Here is a 13,999-nt window from a genome sequence, read left to right as displayed (position 1 = left end):
TACCCCCGGTTTCACAGACAAGGCGTAAGCTAGTCCCAGTCTAAAAACCATGTTTGAGCTGTTTTAACTGAAAGCAACTTGTACTGACACATCCTAAAACATGTCAGTGCCATTGTTTTGTCTTAAGATGCACACCAGTAATGTTTTTTTTTTTTTTTTCTAAGGCATGTTTATAAAAGCCACTTAAATGTCCTAATTGAGCTAAAATCTAATCCTGGCTTAATCTAAGCCCTGTCTGTGAAACCAGGCCATAGACTCATTGGCTACTTGGTTCCCAGAATTAACAACCTTCCCCCACCTCTCACCCCATCCTAAAGTGCAAACAGTGATTCAACATACAAAAAGGCACAGTTTTCAGTCATAACTGACTAATGACGAAGGAAAAGCCAACAGGTTTTTGTGCCAAGTGGGTGTGCATGAAAAATGATGTGTTCTGTCATATGTTATACAAGGAATATTGCTTTAAATTTCGGTATATTGCACAACAGGCTCAAATGACTCGACTCTAAACACAGCACTGGTCGGAGAACACGTACACAACAGAAGAAACTGTGGCTCTCAAAGGACTTTGTCTAGTATTTCCAGAACGCTGATGTGGAAAAGGCCCGTTTTCCCACTGATCTCCTGAGTCACCAGAAGCCTTCCGTCTGCTCGAGGCCTTTGAACGATGACTATTTCACCTTCCGTCAGCGTGAGCTCTGCATCTGTTTTAGCGTTGTACCCCTTCATTACCCTATATCTGCAGAAAAATCCATGTGTCAACATCAAAAACAGAACGCACCAATCACAAAAAGCCAAAATGTGCTACAGCATATCTAAATGCTTCTTGACAGGAAATGTTTTTCAGTTAAAAACAGTTTCGGTGCATTATCTCCAGAGATCGCGTAATAATATCTGCTAACTGACAATTTTCAGGAGGAAGAAAAAAAATTATCTGCCAGTCATTTCTAGATAATTTTCCCACAGAAGAGCAATTAGATCAGATAACGCAATACTTCCTCTTAAAGAGACACTCAAGAATACCCACCTACTAGAGCCAGACTGGTTGCTGATCAGTACTGGCTTTATATTTAGTGAGAGGCAGTCCATAGTGGCATGATCCTGACCTGTGCTCTTCCTGGCTGGAAGTGTTTTTGTGTCTTTAAGAACTAATGTATTTCCATCCCGACCCAAAATGGCTGAAGGGTTCCAGTGGTCAAGAGCCGAAAGGCCAGACTGGGAACCAGAGATATGTCCTGCAGATGAGGCGGACGCCATTTTTGATGTTGTCTGAGCCTGAGGAGCATCGTGAGTCAGGAACCGCACTGACTTTACTGGCTAAAAGAACATCAAAAAACAAATTATGCTTATGTTATTCATTTAAACCTGTGCCTTTAAATATTAGATCCTATTATTCCTAAAACATTTTTTTACCTTCTCTGCATTGTGCTTATGAGCCTCTGGTTTAACCAGAATGGACTGACGAGCTGTGCTGGCCTCTTTCTGGACAGGGTCCCTGTAGACCGGCTGATATCCACCAGCAGAGGGTGCTGCTGTTGTTTCATACGCCCAATGCTGCGTCTTAATGGGGTTTGAGAACAGCCCGTTTCTCTTTTTGGGAAGAACGGGTGAACGACCGAAAGTATAGATCTGTCCCAAATCCTGAGGAGGAGGCTGAAGGCTTAGGATGGAATGTGAATTGTAGCTTCCGTGGTGAGGCGACCCTAAACGAAAGGTCAAGCAGAAGTGAATCATTGCATCAGACTGAACAAATACACAAATATAACTGCTGCAGAAGAAACACAGCCCATGCAAGTTAATGTCTGTATGTCAACTAATCTATAAAAATATATGAAGAGAGAATAATCCATATATAATTTTTTTCCATGAAAATTAAAGGGATAGTTCACCCCAAAATTAAAAATGTGTCATTATTTACTCACCCTCAAGTTGTTCCAAACCTGTATAAGTTTCTTACTTCTGTTGAACACAAAAGAGCATATTTTGAAGAATGTTGGTAATCGAACAGGTGACAGCACCCATTGACTTCCATAGTAAGGAAAAAAAATTGCAATGGAAGTCAATGGACACCGTCACCTGTTTGATTACATTCTTATATTCAACCTTCTTTAAAATATCTTCTTTTGTTTTCAACAGAAGAAAGAATCTCATACATATTTGGAACAACATGAGTTGTTGAATGATGAGTTGAGTAAATGATTTCCTTTTTGGGTGAACTGAAAATTAATTATGTACACATTTTAATTAGGTACACAAAAAATGTACCTGTTTTGTAGAGTGGCCCTACAGAGTCACAACTGGTAGAAGGTTTGGAATAATTACGATTTTTTTTAATGTTTTTGAAAGAAGTCTCTTATGCTCACCAAGGCTGCATTTATTTGATCAAAAATACATAAAAAAATTGTAATATTGTGAAATTTTATTACGATTTAAAATAGCTTTCTTCTAGTTTAATATATTGTAAAGTGTAATTTATTCCTGTGATGCAATGCTTAATTTTCAGATAGTCACTCCAGTCTCCAGTGTCACATTATCCTTCTGAAATCATTCTAATATGCTGATTTGATGATCAATGATCAATTATTATTGGTTCATATTTTTGTGGAAACTGTGATAATTTTTGTAAGATTCATTGATGAATAGAAAGTTCAAAAGAACAGCATTTATTTGAAATACATATCTTTTGTAACATTATGAATGTCTTCAGTCACTTTTTCAATTTAATGTGTTCTTGCTGAATAAAACTATTCATTTATTTTAAAAAAAATCTTACTGACCCTTTAACTTTTGAAGGGTCAGTATATCACAGTTTCCACAAAAATATTAAGCAGTACAAGTGGTTTCAAGATTGATAATAATAAGAAATGTTTCTTGATCAGCAAATTAGCATATTAAAATGATTTCTGAAGGATCATGTGACTGAAGACTGGAGTAATGCTGAAAATTCTGCTTTGCATCACAGGAATAAATTACATTTTAACATATATTCAAACAGAAAGCGGTTATTTTAAATTGTAATAATATTTCACAATATCACTGTTTTTACAGTATTTTTGATCAAATGAATGGTATTTTTGATCAAAGCATAAAAGACTTTCAAAAACATTTTAAAAAAAACGTACTATAAATTTTGACTGGTAATGTATATTGACTTACAAGGACAAAATGTGCAAATAAAACACAAATTGGACTAGTTTTTGATTTAGAACAGTTGCAAAAGCTAAAGACTGACTAATGTTGTCACAGCGTGCTGGGGCTTGTTGGCTCTCACCCCTGTGTGTGGCATGGAAGGCGCGTCTCACTGTGCTCCATCCCTGCTTTCCACCCGGCTGCGGTGCTCTCCCGGGACCGGCAGATGACATCACGGCCATTGTAGCTGATGGGGAGTCGCTGTTTACTCTGTCTAGGGCCAGGACTACAGCCTGCGGCTTGTGTGGGGTGTGTCGTTTTGTTGATACTGTGCTTGTATTAGGAACAGCAGGTTTGGTTTGTTCAAGAAACCTTGCAGATGTTCTGTGAGAAAGTTAGTATATTACTGTAAACTTGATTATCAAGATAATAGGCGTGTGCTCGTAAAAATAAAAAGGTTCCAATTAGAACTAAAATGTTCCACAAAAAAAATGTTTGCATTCTCTAGTTGTTAAGTTATTTTTCTGCTCACCTGAGTACAGGGGTAACATAGTTGGCCGGCAGGATCCCTACTTTGCCTGTTCTGAGAGACAGTCCACGCAACCATCCCTCCTTGAATTTCCCATAAACCCCCACCATTTCACCCTTCTTCAGTTCCAGCTCCTCAGAGCGATGGGGTGTGTAGGAATACAGCGCTGCACACCTAAACAGATCATACATCAGGTTGAAGAAATATTGCAGCCAAACACCCGAAAAGGAAAATACTGTCATTATTTACTCACTCAAACCCATACTTTTTTTGCTGTATGAGAAATGTAAAGATTCTTCAAAAATTATTTAAAAAAGGAAAAGAAAGGGTGAACTGTCGCTTTAAAAGCCCAAGGAATTAATTCCTAAATGTCTCTAGGCCACAAAGAGACACAGTAACTAAAGATCTTTACAATCTACAAAATTAAATTAAAATGTTTGCGCTTCAATGCAAGACAATCTTTTAGGTGTTCTTCAAAGTTACATATGATCTCAAAAGCACTCACACACTGATGGAGAGCTGCTGTGTGGCAGACATCTTGCTCTCTGATGATACGGGGGACGACTGGGGGTTAATCAGTGCCATGGTAATGGCTGGCGGACTTTCACCATTCATTGTCCTGTCCCTCTGTAATAGTTAGAAAGTAACTGGTGATTTTTGTCTCTGCACACAAACACTGACAGCAATGTAATATCTTCAATACAGGTTTTTGAAAACACTTCCATAGATTTGTTGACCTTCAAACATTCGTGCTTATGTAGACCCTTGACAACATGTCTTTTAACATATGAAAACAATGAGTAGTACTTTATTAGTACTTTAATAAAACTAATTAACAAAACAAACAAACAAAAAAGACAAAAGACAGACAAGATAAAACAAAACAAGGCAACACAAAGATAAGACAAAAAAAAAAAAAAACCGAAAACAAAACAAGATGAAAGCAAAGCAAAACAAAACAAACAAGACAAGACCAAAAACAACAGTAAAAACAAAACAAAAGAGACAAAGTAAGACATGATAAAACAAAACTACGCAACACAAAAAGACAAGACAAAAAAAGAAACAAGCCTGAAAACAAAACAAGACAAAAACAAAGCCAAACAAAAAACAAGACAAAATAAAACAAAAAATACAAGACCAAAAACAACAGTAAAAACAAAACAAACAAACAAAAGAGACAAAGTAAGACACGATAAAACAAAACTACACAACACAAAAAGACAAGACAAAAAAACAAGCCTGAAAACAAACAAGACAAAAACAAAGCCAAAAAACAAGACAGAAACAAAAGACAAGACTAAAAACAAAAGTCAACACAAACAAATGACACATAAAATAAGACATTATAAAACAAAACAATGAAAAAATAAATAAACAAGCCTGAAAACAAAACAAGTCAAAAGCAAAGCTAAACAAAAACAAGACAAAATCTGACAGAACAAAAATGAATCAAAGACCACGAAGAACTTGAAATATGTGAGTTTAATGACATATTACTATTGTAGAAAGTTACCCAATTAATTATGTAATAATGTAACAGTTAAGAATTTCCAACTTTTATGCAATCCCTAAACCCAACTATAAACATAACTGAAGTTTTTAGGTTAATTTAGGAGTTATTTTGAGTAGTTACATACACATCTCTTACATAAACCCAAATGAAATATCTCTGACATCAGCCTTAGACTGAGATGTTTCCTCACTGATAACAAACGACTAACATTAAGGCCACAGGCTCGTGGAAGAGTCACATGGACTGTCGGAGAAATACGTCTGGGCAACTGAGTCTTTCTCTTAAACTGAGATCCAGTCTAATATTAGTGCATTACAAAAGCATGATGAAACAAGAGACCGATCTGTGAATCCTGTAGAGTTTCTGTAATTTTGACAATTTCCACGCCTCTCTTAAACACTTACACCTACAGTACGTCCCATAATAATTATCTGAGAGAGAGCAGGGGATTACAGCTTAGTTACATCAGCACTGCCACAGAAGACACAGAAGGCCTAGACAGTACATTAACACATTTTATTCAAAGCGACGTACAAATGAGAAATACAGCACAGGTGATTCATCCTAGCGAGGCGGTAACATTAACATAAGAAGTGCTGCAATCCAAAATTGTATCTTAAAAGTGCAACAAGAGTACAATAGAGCATTTATTTTAAGAAAGGAAGTTCGGTCCCAGTCCATATCACTGAAAATAAATTGGTGTAGGATTTACTTTGCGATCATGTTCACTCAGAAATGGCAAGTAAATTTTAGAAATAATAACAAATAAACAGCAAGTGACCCATTGAATTAAACATGAAATTTGGATGTAGAAAGACTGAAATTTTATTTTCTTTGAAAAAAAAACTTTTTTTTTTCAATGTGGGTGTCTTTAACTAGTATGTACTTGTGTAACAGAAAATTGTTAGGAGCAATGAATATCGTGTTGCTGCTTTTGAGGTGGGAAACGGGTAAAGTTAGAGACAGGCTTTATGGTAAGTCTAAAGGTTAGTTAAGGGAAGGGTCAACAGTGTAATTGTAGATGTAATTACAGAAATGAGTTACAGCTGTGATTACATGCAGGTATTTGCTATGCAAGTACAATCTAAAAACATTTACGGACACAGAAAAAGCATTGTATCACGTTATTATTAATTTAAATGTCAGTACATAATATTTACTGATACTTAATATAAAGTGAGTCCATCCTTTATAACTTTCTTGGAGATGTTTAATATTTGCCTTTTAAGAAATGTAATTAGTTTGTAAGACTTTGCCTATTCAAAATGATCAGGTTTTTGACTAGAGATTGTTTGACAAGAATATTGCTCTGTTATAACCAACCATAGGAGACCCAACTTCACAGATCATATTTAGATAACCCATTTGCTTTTATCCTTTTATTTGCAACTTCATATTTAAAGATTGTCTTGCAAGACAGACATCCAGTTATTTCAATCAGAATCAATGCGATTGTGAATTTCACGTCTAAGGGCGAAAGATTTCCCCATGCATATGAGTTCAAGTTGGTCATGTGAACACAAAGCATCAACCAACAGACAGCAGCTTGGTTTGAAAGTGACTTCAGTGTGAGCTGTGCTTCATACATCTACTGACAAAAGACAAAGGACCTTTTTTGCCCTCAAAGTTCTGGTGAAATTATATGATACCGCACCTATGGAAAAGAGCAGCCAGCAGATTCTGCAATATTGTTCTTTTGTGTTCCATTAGAAGCTCATGAAGGGTTTGCACCAACAATGAATTACTAAATAATCACATCAGTTTTATTTTTGGGCGATCTATTGCTTTAAATATTTTTCTTCTATCTGAATGACACTGCTGAGTCAGAAAGAGTGGGCATGTTTCCTATGACTTCACACAGTGTTGCACAATCTGAAGAAAAATCCAGTGTTAACCGACCCCCGAGTGACTCGCCTCTCCATGATGCGATGTTCTCCTCGCCATCTATTAATGACACAACTGATGGCAGGATGGGAGAGAGAGAGAGAGAGTCACTGCTCAGTGGAGAGGAATGAGCCTTTCAACCAGATAAGAGGAAAGTGTTATGTAACCCTATATGAGTCATGAGCTTGTAAAGCTGCAACAGAGAATGGGGCATTTTTAGCTCTCAGGCACGCTGCCTTCCTCTCATACAGCAAAACATCTCACACTGACAGCGGAGAGAAATATTTGTACACATTTTTTAGGAGAAAACATGAAGAAAGTAACTGCTCATTTTAGGTAAATCACATACATTAGCAGTGATTTCAAAGCATTATGTTTCTAATAAAATCTCATTTGCAACACTGCCAAAATCTCGTGAGATTGAAGCAGGTAAATCTGCATCATGAGCACATTAAGATATTATAAGTATTGTTCCTTTTCTATACAAGAAGGATCACAGATAACCAAAACAAACATTGCCTCACCATTAAAAATGAAGATCTCTGACTCATCATCTCTCTCCTTCACCAATAATGAATAGGATGTTAAATTCATGAATTATCATCCAAAAAACACCCAGTGTAGCTAAATCACAGCACTGAATGACAAAAACACACGCATGGCTCACTAATCGCATGTCTGCGTAGCACATAAATAGCCAATCGTCATTCCTACACAAAGAAATGTGATCAAAATACAGCCCCGAACAGGGATTGCTCACCTTAGGCAAGTTTCTGTGAGAGCTCCTCAGACGTGGTTTGTTAAACGTGCCGAGATGTGGCGTCTTGCTGGAGGAAGGCTGTGCGGTGGAGCTGATGTGAGCTGGCTGCTGGCTCTGGCTGAGAGGAGGATGGTTCAGGCTGTTCAGGAGACTGACATTTGGAGGCCTGGCCGACTTGTGGGACGCTCCAGTGAGCCGCCTGTGGACGCAAGCGTCTGCGTTGACCCTGATGGCGCTCCGTGGGTGCGATTCCACTGAGTCCCTCCTCTTGCGTTTCTCCAGAAGCTCGTACGCCGCCGGATTCGGCTACAGCGGAAAGACACAAATCAGGGTTAAAAAAGAAGCTGAGATGCACAATAAAGACATGCTGGCTCTCATCTGCATAAGCCACTTTACCCGCTGTGAGTTTGCCAGCAAGAAAAGTGCAAGTTAAAAGCGATTAGTCCCACCTGCTCGCTCTAAACTTCCTAAAAGGCAGCTGGATCTGAGGAACGCACTGTTAAGATGGACTGGTGCAGCACATGTGGGCAGGAGTGACACTCCCCCTCCCTTTTCCCATGATGTGCTGCTCTGCCACCAAAGAAAAAGACAGCATTACTGTGCCTTCACGCCTGGCTGGTCACCGCTGAGATGCCCGACTGGCGCTGAGAGGGAGGCTGGCTGCCTGTTTTATCTGACTAACCTCAGATTTAATTCAGTGCATGGATAATGAAAAGCCATCTGGAGCTTGATTATCCAGCGACACATGAGGTTCACCGGAGCAGCAGTGGCGGAAGAATGCACATCTCAGGCACAGAACTGCTGCGTCAGAGATAGCAAGCTCACTAACCACGTCTAAAAGCCCGTTATCACGCTCCGTAAGTAGCTGGCGACACCACGAGTGCTAAGAGACGAGGGCCTATTGTTCGGAATTTAATCGTGACATTAAACAGGGAAAACGATTAGCGGAAAATTGAAAAGATTCCCAAATAGTGACGAAGATTTCGCGTCACAAAGCAGTGAGTTACGTCATTTTAAATTAGCGTATTATTGCATAAAGGCTTAGAAAGAACAAAATAGTCAAGGAATATCTGGGTTATGTTTAAAATCAAAAGAAAAATAGGATATTTTGCACAAAGGAGTCTATTTTTTTTTCGTGCTGTGACATTATTTTCATGACAATTAAGCAAATATCCCTCATTCTCAATGGTCCACAATATTCTCATTACTGTAGTTGCTTGAATCAGGGGTCGTCAACAGGAGGTACTGTATGTGGCGGCACTGCAGGGGTCCTTCCAATTAATGTTCGATCGCAAACTCATTTTTGCTGAAGAAAATATAAAAATATGCATTTTAAACTATGAAGTTAACTCCAACCGAAGCTAAAGTTCAAGAGTCCACTACTACATTTAATCAGAGTTGAAGTCGTTTTAGTTTGTCACACTGTCCATTAGTTTTGTTTGTTTGTTTGTTTTCTGAGGGGTTGTTAAAAATCAACAAATCAAAAAGTTGCTAAAAATGACCGAAAATATGTAAATTCAGCTACATGCTTCATTAGCCCTTCCACATTAAAAGTTAAAATGTAATGTACAACTCTATGCACATTTTGAATGATTATTTTAGTGGCTTTCAATGTAATGTAAGCCTCACAACAAAGTATGTGAATATAGTAATATCATATACTATATACTATGAGCAAGTTATTGTAGTCCAACACTAACCTTCATAAATATAACAGAAAAAGACCCCTGGTTTAAATTGTAAAGCAGATTTTAAAGTATAATTGAAAGTATCACTGTTGTACTGTCTTTAATTTATGGTCTTTTTAATAATGAAAACAACATTATTTCCAATATTTTACATTACAGTAATGAGGGGAAAATCTACTCAATTTAAAAATAGGCTTTCTTTTCTTTGTGCAAAATATTTCTTTTTTTGGTAACATTTTACAATAAGGTCCTCTGTTAACATTAGTTACTGTAATAACTAACATATTTGTTCATCTTTGTTCACATTAGTTAATATAAATACAGCTGTTCAATGTTTGTTCATTTCACTTCACAGTGAATTAACTAATGAATGTTAACAAAAACAACTTTTGATTTTGATGTTGAAATGAACATTAACACAGAATAATAAATGCTGTAGAACTGCGGTTCACTATTAGTTCGTGTTAACTAATGTAGTAAACTAATGAAACCTTATTGTAAAATGTTACGCTTTTTTATATTTTGATTTCTGGGGTTAAGTATGATCTGAATCTGAACATTTCTTCAAAGAGATTCTCCATGTTTTGAAATCTAGAATAAAAAAATTGTTGCCTTACCTCTGTGAGCTGCAAAGGAAAAATCCCAACTTTGTCTCCGAGTTTACCTTCGACCCAATTTTCATTGACTTGTTTAATGAGAGTAATGCTGTCTCCCTGTGGGGGGGAAGAGAGACAGCCGTTAGGCAGCTGAGGGTGCATGGACGTCCCTGAAGACGTTTTACTTGGCTCAAATCACTCTACGCTGCAGGCCCATTACACCCTTAACTCGGATCCAGACCCATTTGGACCATCTGCTCTCAGAGAAGAAGAAAACACTCCGGGAAATGTCCTTTAATGGAAGCTGTGCCTGAGTCAGAACTGTTATATAATTCAAGTCCTGTGGTGTGACTAACAATACTGCTACATAAAAGAGCCCAAAGAAAAGAAATGTATTTGCTTCCCAGTTCCTACTCTATAAATCACACAAATGGGGCATGTAATACTCAAAATGCTTAAGTTTAACATACAATGGCCAAAAGAAGTATTTTGTCACTTCAGACACACATAAAAATCAATCATTTTAGCAGATGCCACTTTTGTTAATGTAATGAAATTCCTTCTTTTTTTTTTGTTGTTGCATGGATTAAGTTTCGTGGCCATTGTACCAACAAAACTGAACTGTGGTAGTACACTGATTAAAAAGAAGAGATTGACCTTGAAGAAGGTTAAGCATTCCTTGCTGTCGTCTGGATCCAGATTGTTCGCATTGAAGTCATAAAGTGCTCGGCAGAGGGCCAGCGGCTGCTCACTTATGACTCGCACCACGTTGACTGGTAGCAGACCAGTGCTCTCTTTGCTTTCCCCATAATACCAGTTATCATCTACTTTCCACCGCAGATAAATGATGTCACCTGACTTCATTGTGATCTCCCCAGGTGCATTCCCCTGGAAGTCATATAAAGCTTGGGCTTGAACCTGAAACAAATAAAAAGGAAGCCTGTCAATGCCATATTTTACTCCAAATTCTAAAGAAAAAAAATAATGAAGCCATTGTAGGACCATTATACTTTTACATTGTGGCATTATCAGCATGACAATTAAATACATCCAATTCTTATTACTGCAATGCCGAAAACTTAATTTTCATTACCGTAATGCACAACAATTATGAAATGACATATTATATATGTATGTATGTATACTTGTAAATAACACAGCATCTAACAGCTCTCTTTATTGTATACTGTCTCTCTAGTACTTCTAATGCATGTCTACTAAATTAGCATGGAATGGGAAATGCAGTGCGGAAAGTTTCCCAAGAGCTCAAAAGCATCCCAAGTGTGTAAACAGAGTTACTGTTTGTGGCTGCCGATTCAATGGCTTTTTTCACAACTGAAACTCAAATCCACCGACCTACTTAAACTAAACCAAGGCCCTGTGTGTTTCAGTGGACATTGTTAAACACACACAGAGATAATTGAGCTCTTAAGCAGGTCGGAAAGGCAAACTGACCTCCCATACATCCCAACACCAAACCCACTGATTTATTTATAAATACACATTTCATCATAATTTACGCTGCGCAGGATTATTGTTCTATCGAAAAACAAACATCATGTTTGATTTGGCATGACAACAGACACAATGTAATATGATACATTCTGGACAGATTTTTTGGAAATAATTCATATTTTGAGCACTATTTTCAGCATAATGATAAATCTACATCATAACATTTAAAAAATGATAATAATAATTTTGGTCCCACTTTATAGTAAGGGCATTGTACTGTATGTACTAACATTTAAATTATTCACTTGGTACAAGCATTTATTGTTTATATTTTTACAATGTATTTTTTTGTTTTTTTAAATACCTTCATGTAATGAATTTCTTTACATCTAACTACACTGTCGACCCTTCCCTTACCCGTTATACCCACTCTTAATCTACCAATACCACCAAACTTCTGCCTAACCTTACCCGTATCCCAATAGCAGCAAAAGTGTTTTGCAATACATGAACAAAGCGCATTGATTTTTTTTATGTAAGTACACAGAAGTTTTTAAAAAAGTTGCTGCCTTACATTTTTAAGTACAATTAACTTTGATGTTTAAGTCATTTGAACTTAAATCACAATAAACTGACTTAAAAAAACTTGTATAACTTTAAAATGGCTTAACTTAATTTTGATGAGTTAAAGCAAAGTAAAAACATATGTTGTCATAACTAATTGATCATTCATATATATATATATATATATATATATATATATATATATATATATATATATATATATATATATATATATATATATATATTACAGTAATATAAAGTGTGACCAAACCAGAAAGAATTTTAATCCAGAAAGAAACGCAAACAAGCCTAAGTCTTGACATGCATGCAAGACCAACTCAACTGCATGTCAAAAAATACAGCAGCTACACACAAAAAAAGAAAGACAAAGGCAGCTTTTTAAGTCTGTGCATTTCAAATCGTTATTCACACTCTAATGCAAGCAGCAAAAGTACATGTAGCCTACTTCTTACTTGTGTGTCTTGCTCCTGTTTGGGCAGATCTTGAATGTAACTGCCTAAAAGTTTCTCCTGGACTGTAGAGCTCACATATCTGCCGGATCTGTCCCTCGGTGTGCCCAGTGGAACCCGTTCCTGGAGGCTCTCTAGGAGTCTCACTAGCAGCGGATTGGTGGGAAGCTCCTCCACTGATCCTGGAACAGCAGTTCTGCACTCTGGGCAGCACATCTGATGGTGGTGTGATGCCTCGTGCTGCTGAAGGCATGATTTACAAAACGTGTGCTGGCACGGCAAAACCTTGGCAGACACGTCTAAAGGCTCCATACACAAAGGACACTCCAACAGGTCCAAAACAGCCAGATCCTCCATCATACAGGACTCAATCATACAGCACACTCCTCCTGCACACCTGACACATGATCACAAGCTTCACACAATATTCGATAACTATTTTAGCAAAAATACATAATATTATACAATAATTTTTCAAAGTAAACATGTTGCTAATAGCTCGTGTAGGCTACTTCCGTCAACACCTGTTTATCACGCGTAGCCAATATGTAAACAGGTGTGAACGCTGAACAATGCGAACGACATAAAGGCAGACACGACACGTGTATATTTTTAGCTTATATATCTATATTCTAGCTTAATTACGCTTACATTTCGATACATTTGTGCTATTATGATACTGTAGAGAGATGAGAAGCAAGTTTTCATTGAAATCAAGATCGGGCGAGTCGTCAGCACGTGACGTCATGTCACGTCTACCTGGATTACACGAAACACGTCCACAGCAAAATGAGTTAGATATAAAACTGAACATTGTACTCGAATACAGTTAAATATTCACATACCTTATGGTCACGAAAGAGTAGAAAAACTGATGGGGGAAAAAAGTCCTACTGGCGACTAATAGAGCAGGTCTAAACTGGATGTTTGCGGATAGGTGTCATTTTACACCTCAATGACAGCTGATTCAGCCGGAGACAATATTGGACTGAACATGACAGAAAACACTACGGAAACTTCTGAAATCAAAAATAATGTTTTCATTGCAAAAGTTCATAAGTTATTAATTAGGTAATAATTAATCAGTTGAATGATGAATTATAGTCAGAGACAGATTTAGAAAGATAGCCCGATACATTTATTTTTTCAGTGAAATTAAAGAAAAGGTTGGTCAATCAAACTAAATATTATTTTCTGTTCATTTTCTATAGAGTAGGCTAAAAAGCGAAATTTGCCAAAATTGCAGTTGTGTTATTTTACAATTTGCAATAATCAGTTACACTTTATTTGGTAACACTTTATATTACAGTGTCCGTGTTACAAGTTACATGTTGTTACTATAGCCTAGTAATAACTATAAATTATGCATAATTACATGCAACTAACCCTAAATCAAACTTAATCCTAA

The 13,999-nt window shown here is 37.0% G+C and overlaps 1 protein-coding gene across 1 annotated transcript; it reads right to left on the bottom strand.

Annotated features, from left to right (window-relative positions):
* Window positions 1–151: 151 nt before the first annotated feature.
* Window positions 152–12,955, bottom strand: sh3rf2 (SH3 domain containing ring finger 2). Its single transcript, XM_056250309.1, has 10 exons — window positions 12,595–12,955; window positions 10,760–11,020; window positions 10,124–10,219; window positions 7,819–8,124; window positions 4,164–4,285; window positions 3,662–3,832; window positions 3,272–3,513; window positions 1,414–1,703; window positions 1,028–1,317; window positions 152–739 (listed from the first exon to the last, which is right to left on the bottom strand). The coding sequence occupies exons 1-10, from the start codon at window positions 12,949–12,951 to the stop codon at window positions 559–561; spliced, it is 2,316 nt and encodes a 771-aa protein (XP_056106284.1). The 5' UTR covers window positions 12,952–12,955; the 3' UTR covers window positions 152–558.
* Window positions 12,956–13,999: the final 1,044 nt, after the last annotated feature.

This window comes from Rhinichthys klamathensis, unplaced genomic scaffold (genome assembly GCF_029890125.1).
Source record: "Rhinichthys klamathensis goyatoka isolate OS25496 unplaced genomic scaffold, OSU_Roscu_1.1 h1tg000068l_1, whole genome shotgun sequence".
Lineage (NCBI taxonomy): Eukaryota > Metazoa > Chordata > Actinopteri > Cypriniformes > Leuciscidae > Rhinichthys > Rhinichthys klamathensis.
This window is presented reverse-complemented; position numbering and strand designations above follow the sequence as displayed.